The sequence below is a fragment of the Ixodes scapularis genome, unplaced genomic scaffold (assembly GCF_016920785.2).
Source record: "Ixodes scapularis isolate PalLabHiFi unplaced genomic scaffold, ASM1692078v2 ptg002961l_1__unscaffolded, whole genome shotgun sequence".
NCBI classification, from domain to species: Eukaryota; Metazoa; Arthropoda; class Arachnida; order Ixodida; family Ixodidae; genus Ixodes; species Ixodes scapularis.
Genome location: NW_024610283.1, coordinates 16,604 through 29,163, shown reverse-complemented (window position 1 = coordinate 29,163; position 12,560 = coordinate 16,604). Strand labels below are relative to the sequence as shown.

The 12,560-nt window shown below is 44.1% G+C and overlaps 1 protein-coding gene across 3 annotated transcripts in view; it reads left to right on the top strand.

The window, feature by feature from the left end:
* LOC120835927 (cell growth-regulating nucleolar protein) overlaps nucleotides 1-12,560 on the top strand; it is a 35,366-nt gene that overhangs the window by 10,926 nt on the left and 11,880 nt on the right. For all 3 annotated transcript variants that reach the window (XM_040219426.3, XM_040219427.3, XM_040219428.3), the window contains exons 4-5: nucleotides 85-192; nucleotides 11,707-11,920. In XM_040219426.3, the coding sequence (XP_040075360.1) occupies nucleotides 85-192; nucleotides 11,707-11,920 (322 nt within the window). The remainder of the gene's footprint in view (nucleotides 1-84; nucleotides 193-11,706; nucleotides 11,921-12,560) is intronic.

The window sequence follows — 12,560 nt, the reverse complement described above, 5'->3', positions numbered from 1 at the left end:
ATATCATTAACTTCCTTGTCACTGAAGCAGGAGTTGAAATCTTTGTCTTACTGAAACAGCGTGACCCCTTTGACATTATTCCAGATGATTGCAGGCCTCATCACGAGGGAAGACATGTCGCCGAGAGTGAGGGACATCTTCAAGCGCATGCAGTCATTCAACAACATTCCACGGAAGGCCAAGCCTTTCAAGGTATCTGACGCCTCTGTGCACTGGGGATTGTATGCCGTTAACTTTCTTGTATTCATTGCACATTGTTGTGGAGGTGAGAAGACATAATGGGTGAAACAGTAGTTTGCATGTTGACCTTAGGACCCCAAAAGTATGTAAGCAGTTTATATCACACTGGTTGCAGTTTGAATAATGCTTGGGGTAGTGTCCAATCAGCAAACTCTCCAAGATTAAATTTATAGTCTAATATTAGAATACAAAATCTGATACAAGAAAAAAAAAGTTTCCCCTTTCCAGCACTCTAATGGCAAAGGCACTGGTAACAGAGAACGCGTTGTATGTTGCCCGTGATAAGTGCGCGATCGCTTCGCTAACGTGTGCCTTGTGGGTGGCATCTTCTCCAATGGACGGACCTTTTCCACACGTGGACTGCACCTATTGACAGACTCCCAAACCTACTTTTGGGGGGAACCCATCATTACCTTGTTTAAAATAGCGTCCCTGAAAGAAAGCGCTGCCAAAGCATGTGCCCAAACAGTAGTGGAACTCAAACTTGGTTTCTTGCAGTCGCACACCGCGACTTTGACCCCTGCTATTTCGCATCTCGTTTTCTCCAAATGCTCCCTCCATATGTGCGGGTGCGTTTGCTGCCTTGTGATGCATTTTAAACTCCCTGTTTCTGGTGCGGTTGGTTTAGCAATGGATTCACAGTCGGAGGGACACCAGTTTGTAAATGAGGACTTCTGCGCTGTGTCCGGCGCTTTTCTATTCTGGTGAATTGTCATGTCACGCTCCGGTGCCGCAGGACTTTGCATTAGGGACACTGCTAGGAGTTGGCCCATAACACATTCTGTGTTAATACTTGTATAGTGTTAATCTTGCATTGTTAGACAAATGCTTTTTTCGTTGAAGCTCATCACCCATGAGTTTCCATTGCAAATACATGGTAATTAGAGGCTTACCTGGCTCCCTATTATTTGATTGGTTCTTGGTTCATATTGAGTGCCTCAGTAGAAACAGTGAGCCAGTTTTCCGTTGGAGACAGTGGAAGAGATTTTTTTTTTTTTTATCTAAGCAAGTTAATACAGTCTGTTTGCTCTTTAAGATGATAGTTTTAGTTAATTTTGAGTATCTCAATACCCCTGTGGAACTCAAATCAATTTGATCAGTTACTACACTAATCTTTTGTACTGGTATGATAACAATCCTTGTGTTAGCCACCATTTCTGTAGGTCTTAAATGTCTTATAAGGTATTGTTCGGTGCTTGATCAGTTCCAGTAACTCTCTAAGTGTTGATTAGATATTCTTAAAGGGACACTAACACACCCTAAAAATGTTTTTTTTTTTTTTTGTTAGGCAACTTAATATGGTGTTAGGAGACTACCCAATCATTATTTTGCTGCAGAGTCACGGATACTTTCAATAAAGCAAAAAAAAAACTCAACTGCTTGAAACTGAAACACGAGCACGGAAGCTCATGGCTGGAAGTCGCGTGGCTACACCCGACTGCGTTTTTTTCTTTTCTCCACTTCTGCGTCCAGCCAGCAGAGAGTCATGCGTGCTTTTGAAGTTTTGGCCCCAGATCACCGAGTGTAGGCTCTCAGTGGCGTTCTGCCTCATGCCATCACTGCAGTGCTCCAAGAGGGCCTGGTCGCCCAGCCTCTGAAAGATCGGCTCCAGTGCTGTGTGAATGAAGCCTGGTAGAGGGTTCTTGTGTGTTTGTGGGTCCTCGTAGCTGGCCAGTGCGCGGTTGTAGGAGCACCAGGAATCGTCACCTTCAGGACAGTGAATGTGGCCTGGGGCTTCGTCTGTCAATGTCACGTGCAACAAAGTTGCCTGCACCTTCTTTTTCATCCCTGGGACGTCGTGCCTGTGGGTCCTCAATGCGTATCCATAGTAGTTTGTGATCTTTTAGAGCGCAGCTCTTAGACACCCGTTTCCAGGTTTTGCGGCGTCGGCATAACCAACTCACTAAATTTAGCAGGAAAATTGATACCATGTGACTGCAACACCAATTCAGTTCCCCACTAAATTTAGTGAGGAATTGAATTGGTGTTAAGGTCACGTGACGTCAATTTTCCGACTAAATCTAGCGGAGAAACTGAATTTGTTCATAGCTGACGTGACACTAAGTCATGTAACATCATTTTCTCCGCTAAATTTAGCGGGGGAACTGGATTAGAGGAGGAGGGTAGAGGAGGGGATGGAGGAGGAGGAGGAGGTGGGGCATACCCTCCCCTCCTCCTCCCCAAGAGCTGCGCTCTAATTTCGCATTACAAAAATTTGTAAACGTCTTTTTAAATTTTGTCTTGGTTCAGCTTCTTTCTCCAAAAGACTCCCCTTGTACCTTCTTCACTACCAAGGTGCGAAGAGCTGCCCCGATTTGCTTGTGCACATGGTTCAGGTAGTCCTTATCGATGTCAAGGCAACCATAAATGCCCTCCTGCATCAAAGGACGGAAGGTGCGGCTGTCTCCTTCGGTAGAAATGGTCATGTAATGTGGTCCATTCTTCTCTAGAGACCTCTTGAACAGGATAGGGGCTGTCTTGGCTTCCATTTGTCCAGCGTTGCAGTCGATGTTCTTGAGGTACTTGGGGTTCATAACCCAGTCACTATAGCTGTTATCATCTGGTTCAGGTGCCCTCTGCCAGCCACGGCAGTACCTGGGGAAAACAATGTGGTCCAGTACCTGGCTAGAGTAGAACTCGAAAATGCATTCCATTGCAATGTTAGAGTTGTGCCCACGAGTCTTCCGCATCCCATCAAAAAGGATGTCCACGTTTCCAACGGGGTTGTAAAAGTTCTGGTCAGGACTTTCATCCCTTGCACACTTGCTGTTTTTGCGACTTTTGCTGCTACCTGGCAAGCTTGCACCATGGTGTCCATGTGTCCCCTGAAGGTCTTGCGGTGGAGCCCTTGGTGCAGAGTGTCGAACCGAAATTTTTATCGGTTCGGTTCCGGTTCGGGTTCACGGCTTTCGGTTCGGTTCCGGTTCAGTTCCGGGGAGCAAAAATAACGGTTCAAACTGGTTCGAACAGGTTTGAACCGCTCAATTGAGAATATATTTTTCGCGTTGTTCTGGCAATATACACTATTTACGCCGTGAAACGATTAACTATATAGTTTCTTCGATCGTCCGTGCAATTCACTTTTGTTTTTACGTGCCAAAAATATTAAATTCAGTTATTTAAAGGGAAGCTGAAACGCTTCTTGAAAAAAAAAAAGAGTTAGAGGTGAATTCTGGCGTATTTTTATCCCGTGAATCTGAATATCACATTCGTTTTCCCTGAAGATGCAACTAAAAGCGAGAAAACGCGAAAAACCTCCGACCAGTCCTGACGTCATACTAGGATCATTGGGCCGCCAAGCACGTGTCATTCGTGCGGGCAGTGCGTGCAATTGCAAGCTTGCCCGGTATATTCCCCGCAATGACGGCAGTCGTAATGTCTCTTTCTGACCTTTTTTTGAAAATAGCAAGAATGCGCGTGCATAGCTTTGACAGGCGCTGAAGATGCGCGAGAGCAGAGATTCCGAAAACACCTAGTGTGACGTCACGCCCCGGGAAGGAGGGGCTTCGGCGGTACTTTGAAAATTAATTTCTGAAGCCTCCGTGCACCAAATTGAAAAATAATCTCGATATTCCTGATCCTGGAGGTAGAATGAAGGTCATTGAAGTTTTTTTTCTTAAATACAGAACCGCTTGTTTCCCTTTAATTTCGACGCAAGAGAAGAAAAACATCCACATTAACATATATAACGTCGTGTTCATACGACTTCACATCCCTTTGGTTACCAGTAACATATATTTTACCTGAATCGAAATGTTTAAGTGCAAGAGTAAAGAGTTGAGCTGGTTGGTACATACCTGTATATATATCAGCTTCAAATTTAGAACTATACTGCATTTTATTGTGCTTTCTTCGTGTTTAAGTAAAATTCTAAAGTTCAAGCTGATCTATTTACACGGTATAAAATGTTGTCGCAAAGTGTGGTAGGTCGCCTAAAATACCCGTGATTGGTACAACTTTGTGTCGCAGTGTTAAAAATGAAATCGTGATAGTGTCCTTGACCTAAGGAATTACACCACATTAAATTATGAAATTAGCACCTCGTGCTCATGCTAATTATGAAGTAATGTTTACGAAATACACTTCACAATATATATTTATATGATGACGACACAACTGAGCTAAAAGCAATGAAATTTTCAGAATGTAACAAAAGTTTTAGGATAATTCCTTTCAGTCTATTTTTTATAGAAACACCGAGCGGCAATCCAAATGCTTGCTGTTCTAGCCAAACATTGTTTACACTCAGCACCACATGCATGCCACTAATCAGGCAGCAAGAAGTAATCGCAATTGTTCACTCTAATATATACGCACCTTCGCACTCAGATCGAATCTGGCCCAAAATAGCGCTTGCCCAAGTGAACATTTTCTTATGCAGAATAAGCTGGCATAGCCTGGCTGTTGAGGTTTGTTCTTGACAAGATGCCGGTCAATTTAATTTGTAAATGAGCATCACCTTTGCTAACTGATGATTTTAACTTGATAGCGTTAAGGGGGGACATGGGTCTTTGGAGCCAAAAAACTTTCTAAAACTTCATTCTCTTGAAAATGGCGATGGCTATTGTTCTTCTGAATCTACCAGGCTTATAATTTCATGAATGAATATTTGAGCTATAAGTCAATTTATAATATCTATGTGGGCTGCATGTGCATTGAAGTTGACTCTAAAACATTGTTTTCACAAAACACAATTTTTGGACTCATTAAAAATTTACAGGAGGGATATCTCAGCATCTAGAGCAGATAGAAATATAACCATTCCTGAAATGTGTAGCTGAATGTGTGAAGCATACAATGTTGAGAGCAGATTTTCTAATATAACTCTAGAAAAATTTCTATTTGTTATTTTGCTATATTACTTGTTAGATATGCATTGAGCACTGAACTTCAATGTGTGGTAAAATCACTAATAATGAGTTTATCTTAAAAGTGCTTCCAACATTGTATTCTCTACACTTCGTAGTATCTAGCCATGTGTTAAAAAGAATATTTTGTTGAGCAGTTTTTTTTCTATCGTTTTTCCAAACAAAGGCAGGCAAGTTTTAATTATTTTGAGTTCAATGCTACTGACTGAGAAAATGACCAGATATATGAAATTGGCACAAAAAGCTGAACAAGCTTGTGCAGTTTCATTAAGTTTGGTCATAAAATAAGAAAAAAAGCTCCAAGACCAGTGTTCCCCCTTAAGGAGCTGATGTCGCAGAAAAGCCGATGTCGGTGGCGTGACTGGAAAATCCTGATTGGTTGATAGGTTCATGACGTCAGAGCTACATACCCTCGCGCAAGAATTTCAAGCAACCCACAATGCTCACGTGAAACTTGACATCACGCGTGGAATGACAGTGATTAAAACATGACATGTAATGCGAATTAAAGGTCGCCGTATGTCTCAAATGACTTCACTTTTGAAAGTAATTATTTTGCCTTAAAGAAAAAAAAAATTAAGAATTTTAGGCGGGATTCGAACCCACGACCCCTTAGTTGCGAGTCAGACGCTTTTCACTAGGAACGGCGCGAGCGTCTGGCACGACAAAAACGAGCTTTTTGGTAACAGCGTTTTTGCAAGAAAAGTAGCTTCCAGAGTCACGCTTTTTGGTCTGCGCCAGAGATGCAGGGAAGAGGAACCTTTACAACACAGTATGTTTTTAAAACTCCCCCTTCCTCCCCCCCCCCCCCCCCCCCACACACACACATACACACACGCGCACTTCCTTATACAGCGGAGCTGTTAAAGGGATACTTCGACGAAACTTGAAATATTCCCGTCGTGTTCAAAAATAGGTTGAGTATGATCCACAATATCCGTAAATGACAATCGCACGTTTGTATTTTAAGCCTGGGGGCTGTATTTTTCGTTATAAACGGCCCACTCTGGCAAGCGCTCAGAGAAGGCCCAGCGGAGACCACGTGACATCCAACGAAATCGTGACGTAGGTCGTCTCAAGACGAGCAAAGCTACGACGAGGTTGACGTCGAGAGGATGGATGGCCTTGTCGTTCCAGCCACCGAAGCGGTTGCTTTTGTACGAATTTTGAGTGACGGGTTAATCTTCTGTAATCTTGTAGGGGGACAATAGCGACTTCTGCGACACACAAAAGGCATTCTCGGGAAGAGGGGAGGTCCTCCTGCCCCTCTTCTCTCGTCGTGGCCGGATGCGAGACAACCTCTGTCACTAGCTCTCAAGGTTCCTAGACGGGTATTACAAGCGAGGCGTTAGCGACATCCACCAGGTGCTCTTTGCTAATTATTTAATTCGTTTTAAAATTCCTTTTTGTGACTTTTTTAACAAGATATTGGTATGTTCGATGTGATGCTGCTTTTTTGAACACATATAGACCGACAGATGAGCGGCGAAATTTCGTTGCAGTATCCCTTTAAGGGCTAGTTTCCCCAGTGTCGTGTCCGTCAGCAAATAAATGATGACACTAAACTCTGGACAGCTACCGCCACCTATATATAACGACAGCAACCAGACAACCGGCTTGCCGGTTGTCTGGTTGCCGCCGTCGCGTATAGATGGCGGCAACCTCTCCAGCCTTTCCACTCTGGCTTGCCGACTTGCGGCCGGCCATTACTGCATTTACACCATAGTACAGCTTGGCTGGTCTTCCTTCTTCACCAGAGTGGAAAGGCTGAAAGTATTCCTGAGGAATTGCCTCCTCCGTTGGTGTGTGTTCATTCGACAATTTTATTTGACACTTGTTAACCGCAACCCTTCATTGCTTTTATTTTGCACCCCGTGAAGTTTAGGTGGGTCATAAAACGACATCGGGTTGGAATGTTCATGACTTTTCCGAGGCGTACTGGTCCTCTGGCCCAAGTACACTCGCACAGGCCGCCACTAATTCAGAAGCTTCTTTGTCGCCGTGAAGTTGCGAGGACTAAAAGAGACTATTTTTTTTAGTCTTGCCTTCCCAAAGATTGATGTCGCCATTGTAGGATTAAAACCACCCGTCTGACGACAGTCGAGCGCGGCTCATGGATTGGACAGGAGGACTGCGTGAGCACCGTACATCGGCTCGTAACAATCAATGTCTTGGCAGACACTTGGGTAGTGGCTCGTGTCCAACCACTGCGGTGATGAGAATAGCCGAACTCTAACAATGCCTGGAGCTGAGCACGCGTTTTCTTCCTTTAAAACCCCAGTGCGGGAGTATGATTAACGTTGGCGGCATAGGATAGGCACCAGGCCACATGGCCACTTCTGGCTCCGAGTTGAGGGGATGAACGATGCTCATAGTTCTCCAATTTTTTTGGCGACTGCCATTGCCTAGAAAAAATAGCAAAGCCAAGTTCAAGCAGTTATTAACGTTAGGGAGTGATCCTGAGTAGTATTTAGTGATGTATAGAAATATTTTTATAGCTCCTTTAAGCAAAGTACAGAGGGAGTCGAAACTTGGGCGATAACTTGAGAACGACGCTCGTGTGAGACTTACAGCGACTGCCAACGTTCGGCTGTCTCTCTGAGGTCACTAAAATATCCTCTTTTTTTAGTATTCCTTCCGTACACACGTGTAGTTCTATGTAAAGTCATATTAATAAGTCGCATTTAGTAATTTCAGTACTTCTATTCTCAGGGGCATCTTTCGGATGCAGTTCAGCAACAACGAAAAAATATTTGGGTGCCTCAATAATGTAAAATGGGTCTTGCAACATTTTTTCTTGTACTTTCAATAAATAGTGTTAAGAAATAACCCCTAACGTTGGTAGGTTTCGGAAATATCCATTAGTTTTACCCTAATAGCCGATGCAGAAAAAATAAAGGAAAGAGACAGCTGTCGATATCTCCTCAACTCGCAATTTAAACAAGCGGCCACGTGATCTGATACCGCCAGTGTTCATCACAGTCCTGCTCTAGGCGGCTAGGGTTTGGAAAGCAAAAGCTTGGGCTGAGCTTCAGATATTGTTAGAGTTGGGCTAATATCATTAGTAATTGACATGAGCCGTTACCCGAATGTTTGGCGGTGCTGATTGTCATGAACCCGAGCACTCGACTAGGGGTTCTGAAAATCGCTTACGTCACGGTGTCACGTGACTCTCGGTGCGAAATCGTGATGTCATGTTACGTCATGCTGTCAACAACGTTAATACATCTAGTGACTTCCTCAAATTAAATCGAGTTGACGCAGTGAGTCATGTGACGTCACGAGGTCACGTGACATGTATTGACACCATGGCGTCACGTGACAACGTGGCACATGGTTAATCATAGTGCCATGAAAACCCACAACTTACCATACTTTCCAATTCTGTATATGACGTTTTGATCCGTAGATAGAAATACAGCCGCCAATTTTTTATTCCCATATGCTCATTTTGTGATACTAACAAAAAAGAAAAAAAAAATATTACCTTGAACCGTTTTGAACCGGTTACCGTTATATTTTTTTTCGGTTCGGTTCCGGTTCGGTTCCAAGATGGCGGCGAAGATTTCGGTTCGGTTCAGTTCCGGTTCGGCTAAAAATAACGGTTCTGTTCCGGTTTTCGGTTCGGTTCGGTTCCGGTTCGACACCCTGCCTTGGTGGGAGAGGTTCATTGTGGCACAGAGGTTTGCGAGGGCAGCCACTCCCTTTCCTATGCTTAGGATCCCCTTCATTGCTCTCAAGTTGATGCCAAAAGGCGTGATCTTGGCTGCTCCGGCTACTTATGGCGGCAAGAAGTGGCACTTGGTGAATTCGCAGATTGAGCACTTGAGCGCTAGCTTCACTGCTAGGCCATACTGCCTCTCGTTGCACTCTAAAAGTTCGACAGTGACCATTTCGTACCTGCCGTGTGACGTAGATGGGAAGCACTTCTGCAGCACTTCTATGATCACTATGACATAATCTGTGCCACGATCGTCATCTTCACTTGCCAAGCTGACGTTGAGGAGCTCGAACTTTTGCGAAGTCACCGACTTCTCTGCCAATGAAGATTTTGTTTCCTCTGCAGATTCTTTGCGTTTATCAATCTGATCGGCGCTCAAGCTTGGTTCGACCTCATCCATTAGCGGTGAAATGTCGTACAGTGTCACTGAAGTTGTTGGTGCAGTCGTGTTCACAAGCGGTAAAATGACTTGTGGTGCTACCGAAGTTGACACTCATTTTCAACGACGTGGTACTCTTCATATTTCAAGCACGTCTACATTTACTGTGCACTTTCCGCATGTTCATTTTCAAACTGGCCATCGAAATGAGCAAAGTGATATAGAACAATGATGCGAAGTGGGTTAATGTAAACAAAAATTAAAAGCTAAAAAGAAAAGCGACTCCGGGACAAAAACATTTACACACAACATGAGGAAAAAACGTGGGGCACGAAAAGCACTAGGAAGCAGAAAGCAAACGATAGCAATAATTAAATAGGAACTGGAGAAGAGCAAAGGCAGCATGCATCTTGGACGGCGTAGCGAAAAAAAAACAGATGACAGGGAGCATGCGAGAGCAGTGCTGTTAATTTATTTTGGGTGAAGTCGTCATGACGTGGCCTAAAAGTCGCCAGTGATGATGATGCTAAGTGATGATGGTTATTTTTCCTGAATTTTTTATTTTTCGATTGGATAAGACACATGAAGGTTTTTTTTTTATTTGACATAATATTTGAAATTACTTTCTGTGGTGACAAGTCAAGTAAACAGTCGGAGCCGGCTGTCCCATTCCCAAGGCGCTTGCCAACACCTTGAGTGACTCGAGGCATTGGCGAGAAAATTCTGTTCCAGTAGCAAAACAGAGGAAGACTGCATTGAAGTCATACCCCTTTTGTATACGTCTTCACCCTCAGTGGAACAAATTTGTAGAAGAGTAGCGATGGTGAGCTGGGCTAGTTGGCAAGCGTTAGACATGGTTAAAGTCAGTGAGCAGCGTGAGGAAACTGTAGAAGAATACGGGAGACAGGATAGACAGCATCTATCCTGTCTCCCGTATTCTTCTACGATTTCCCTCACATTGCTCGCTGACTTCAACCATGTAGAACGAATCTGCTTGTTCCTTATCGAACAAAAGTGATCGCTTCAAGAAACTTTGTTTTTTCTTTTCGTGACGGTCACAAAGGAATTTCTGAACACCTGCTAGGTTACCCTGGAAAAAGAGAGTAGTTCTGAAGGACTTCAGGGTTTGAGAATGTCGTCGTCTTCGCGTCAACCAACGCTACCTTGCGTCACCCTCACCCTCGACAGGATGAAGAAAAACGACTGACATCCAGAGCTGCCCCTTGGAAGCCGCCGGATAGCTATCCTACTGACCTGTTTTCCCTTTTTAATTTTTTGTTAATACAAGGATTGCACGTTTATGGGCTTTAGCGAGTAGCGAGTATGGGCTTTAGCGTCTATGTAGCTCTAGTAACAACAATTTACCTAACTGTAAGAAACAAAACAAAAAAATAGTCCCCTCCAAAGTGGCCAAGACTTCAAAAAGATAGCATTGTTGTTAGGACGGCTGAAAACATGCTAAATTTAGTGACTTTCTCACTATGCTAACAGCACTGTGCAAAAGAGCAGGCCAGTGAAGCCAAGAGAGGAGGTGCACGCCAAGGCCGATCGGAGAGTGGCGCTTTTGGGGGGCGTGCGCTTTCAACAGTCAACGTCTCTCGAGCTCTGCTCACCTTCTTCCGAAAAGTAAAGATGACGTTGCCGCCTTGATTTGGACGCCACTTAGGGGCGCGCCGAAGCAAAGCGTGAAAAACCAGCTTTCAGACAAGACCGAGATGGTGCCGGTCGGGTCCGTGGTCATGTTCTTTAATGCTTACAGGTTGTCATTATTTAATTATTATAGACCAAATTGAGCAGTCACATTTTGGGAGTGTATACTCTGTGCCATGAGGGCTTCAAAATTGTGATTTCTTAAAAATTATGTTTTTAGCAATATTTTTACTTTAAAAGACTCGCATCGCCCCTTAAAAACAAGCATCTAAAATGATGTGGCAATATGTTGCCTCTTTGCCTCGTGTTTGAAACACCTTTGTTGTAAGATATCAAGCATGTAATTTATGATCAAGAAAGCACTTGTCACCTCCTAGGGTTAAATTTTATATTTCCCAATCATTTGCAGCTTTGGACCAACCAGACATCCACACCGAAGTTTGTCCCAGTTAGCTTAAGAGTTTGGGTGGCTGCTTGGTCGATATTTTGCACCTCCAGGATTTGCGGCGTGGCAAAGAAGCTGGAGAAATTCTGTCCCTGGTAATTACGGTAGTTTGAATGTGTCAAAAAGGTGCCAAGGTCCTTCGTGGTGCTAAAACTATGCCTCGGAAGAGAGCCTGGTACTGTGCACAGATTTTTACTAGTGCCTTGCACACTTAAGGTGAAATATTGTGCAGTGCATGAATAAAAAAAAACATCTGTCCATTTTTCTTAGGGCCACTTTCATGTAGCAACTACCATGTCATGGGCAGCACTTGTACTCTTCCCGAACACGTCACCATTGTTACAGACAGGCTGAGGACAGACAGAAGTAAAATGTTCTAAGACTTTTTCTTCAATCTCTACAGAATTTCCTCAAGTCCAGCATGTCTGTATCAAGTGAAGCACTGGCAGAAGAAGTCTGGCAGACAATTCAGAAGGCACAGCAGCCAAAGCAGGAGCAGCCGCCCAAGCGACCACGGGACGACAGTCAGGAAACCGTGTCAAACAATGCGAAACAGAACGCCGACAACGGAAGCCCAGCTAAGAAGTCAAAGCCACAAGACGAGGAGAATGGTCCCGGTAAGTGCTCGTCCATTCCGTCACTCTAGAGAATGGAAGTTAAGCTTGAGCTCTACACAAAGCCAGAAAGATTGTGGAAAAGTCACTGCAATTTGTTGAAATTCATAACTTGGTGGCACGATGTTTAGTTTTAACTGATGACTTTTCTTCCGATAACAAAGACACAAAATTCATTAAAATAGAAAGGCGCTGAGCTACAGTAAGATTATGACAATCTGGGGCAACTCTGTTGTCCTCGAAACAAATGGTTTTACTTACAAAGCATATGCAAAGGAAAAGTGTTCAGCACCTTTAGGTCCATGATGATAAACTGAGTACCGGAATCAACCATTTCATTTTCGCGGGTGACATTCAGAAGGTCAAACTTCCGTTCTGTCATGGACTTTTCTGCCATGTCTTGCTTTCACTTGTTCGCCCGCGCCGTGCATTCTGCATTTTCGTCCGGCGAAAATGCAGAATGCACGGCAGCACCATCGGTGGCATACTACCACCGATGGTGCTGTCCACTTCAGTGTCCGGCTCAGGAGCTGGCGAAAACGACGCAGCCGCTGGTAGCAAAACTTCATGGGAGTCCGCCGCGGGCAAAGTGACTCGCGATGCAAGCAAGTTCTTGTTCCATGCACGTCGTTTCCGCTTTTTG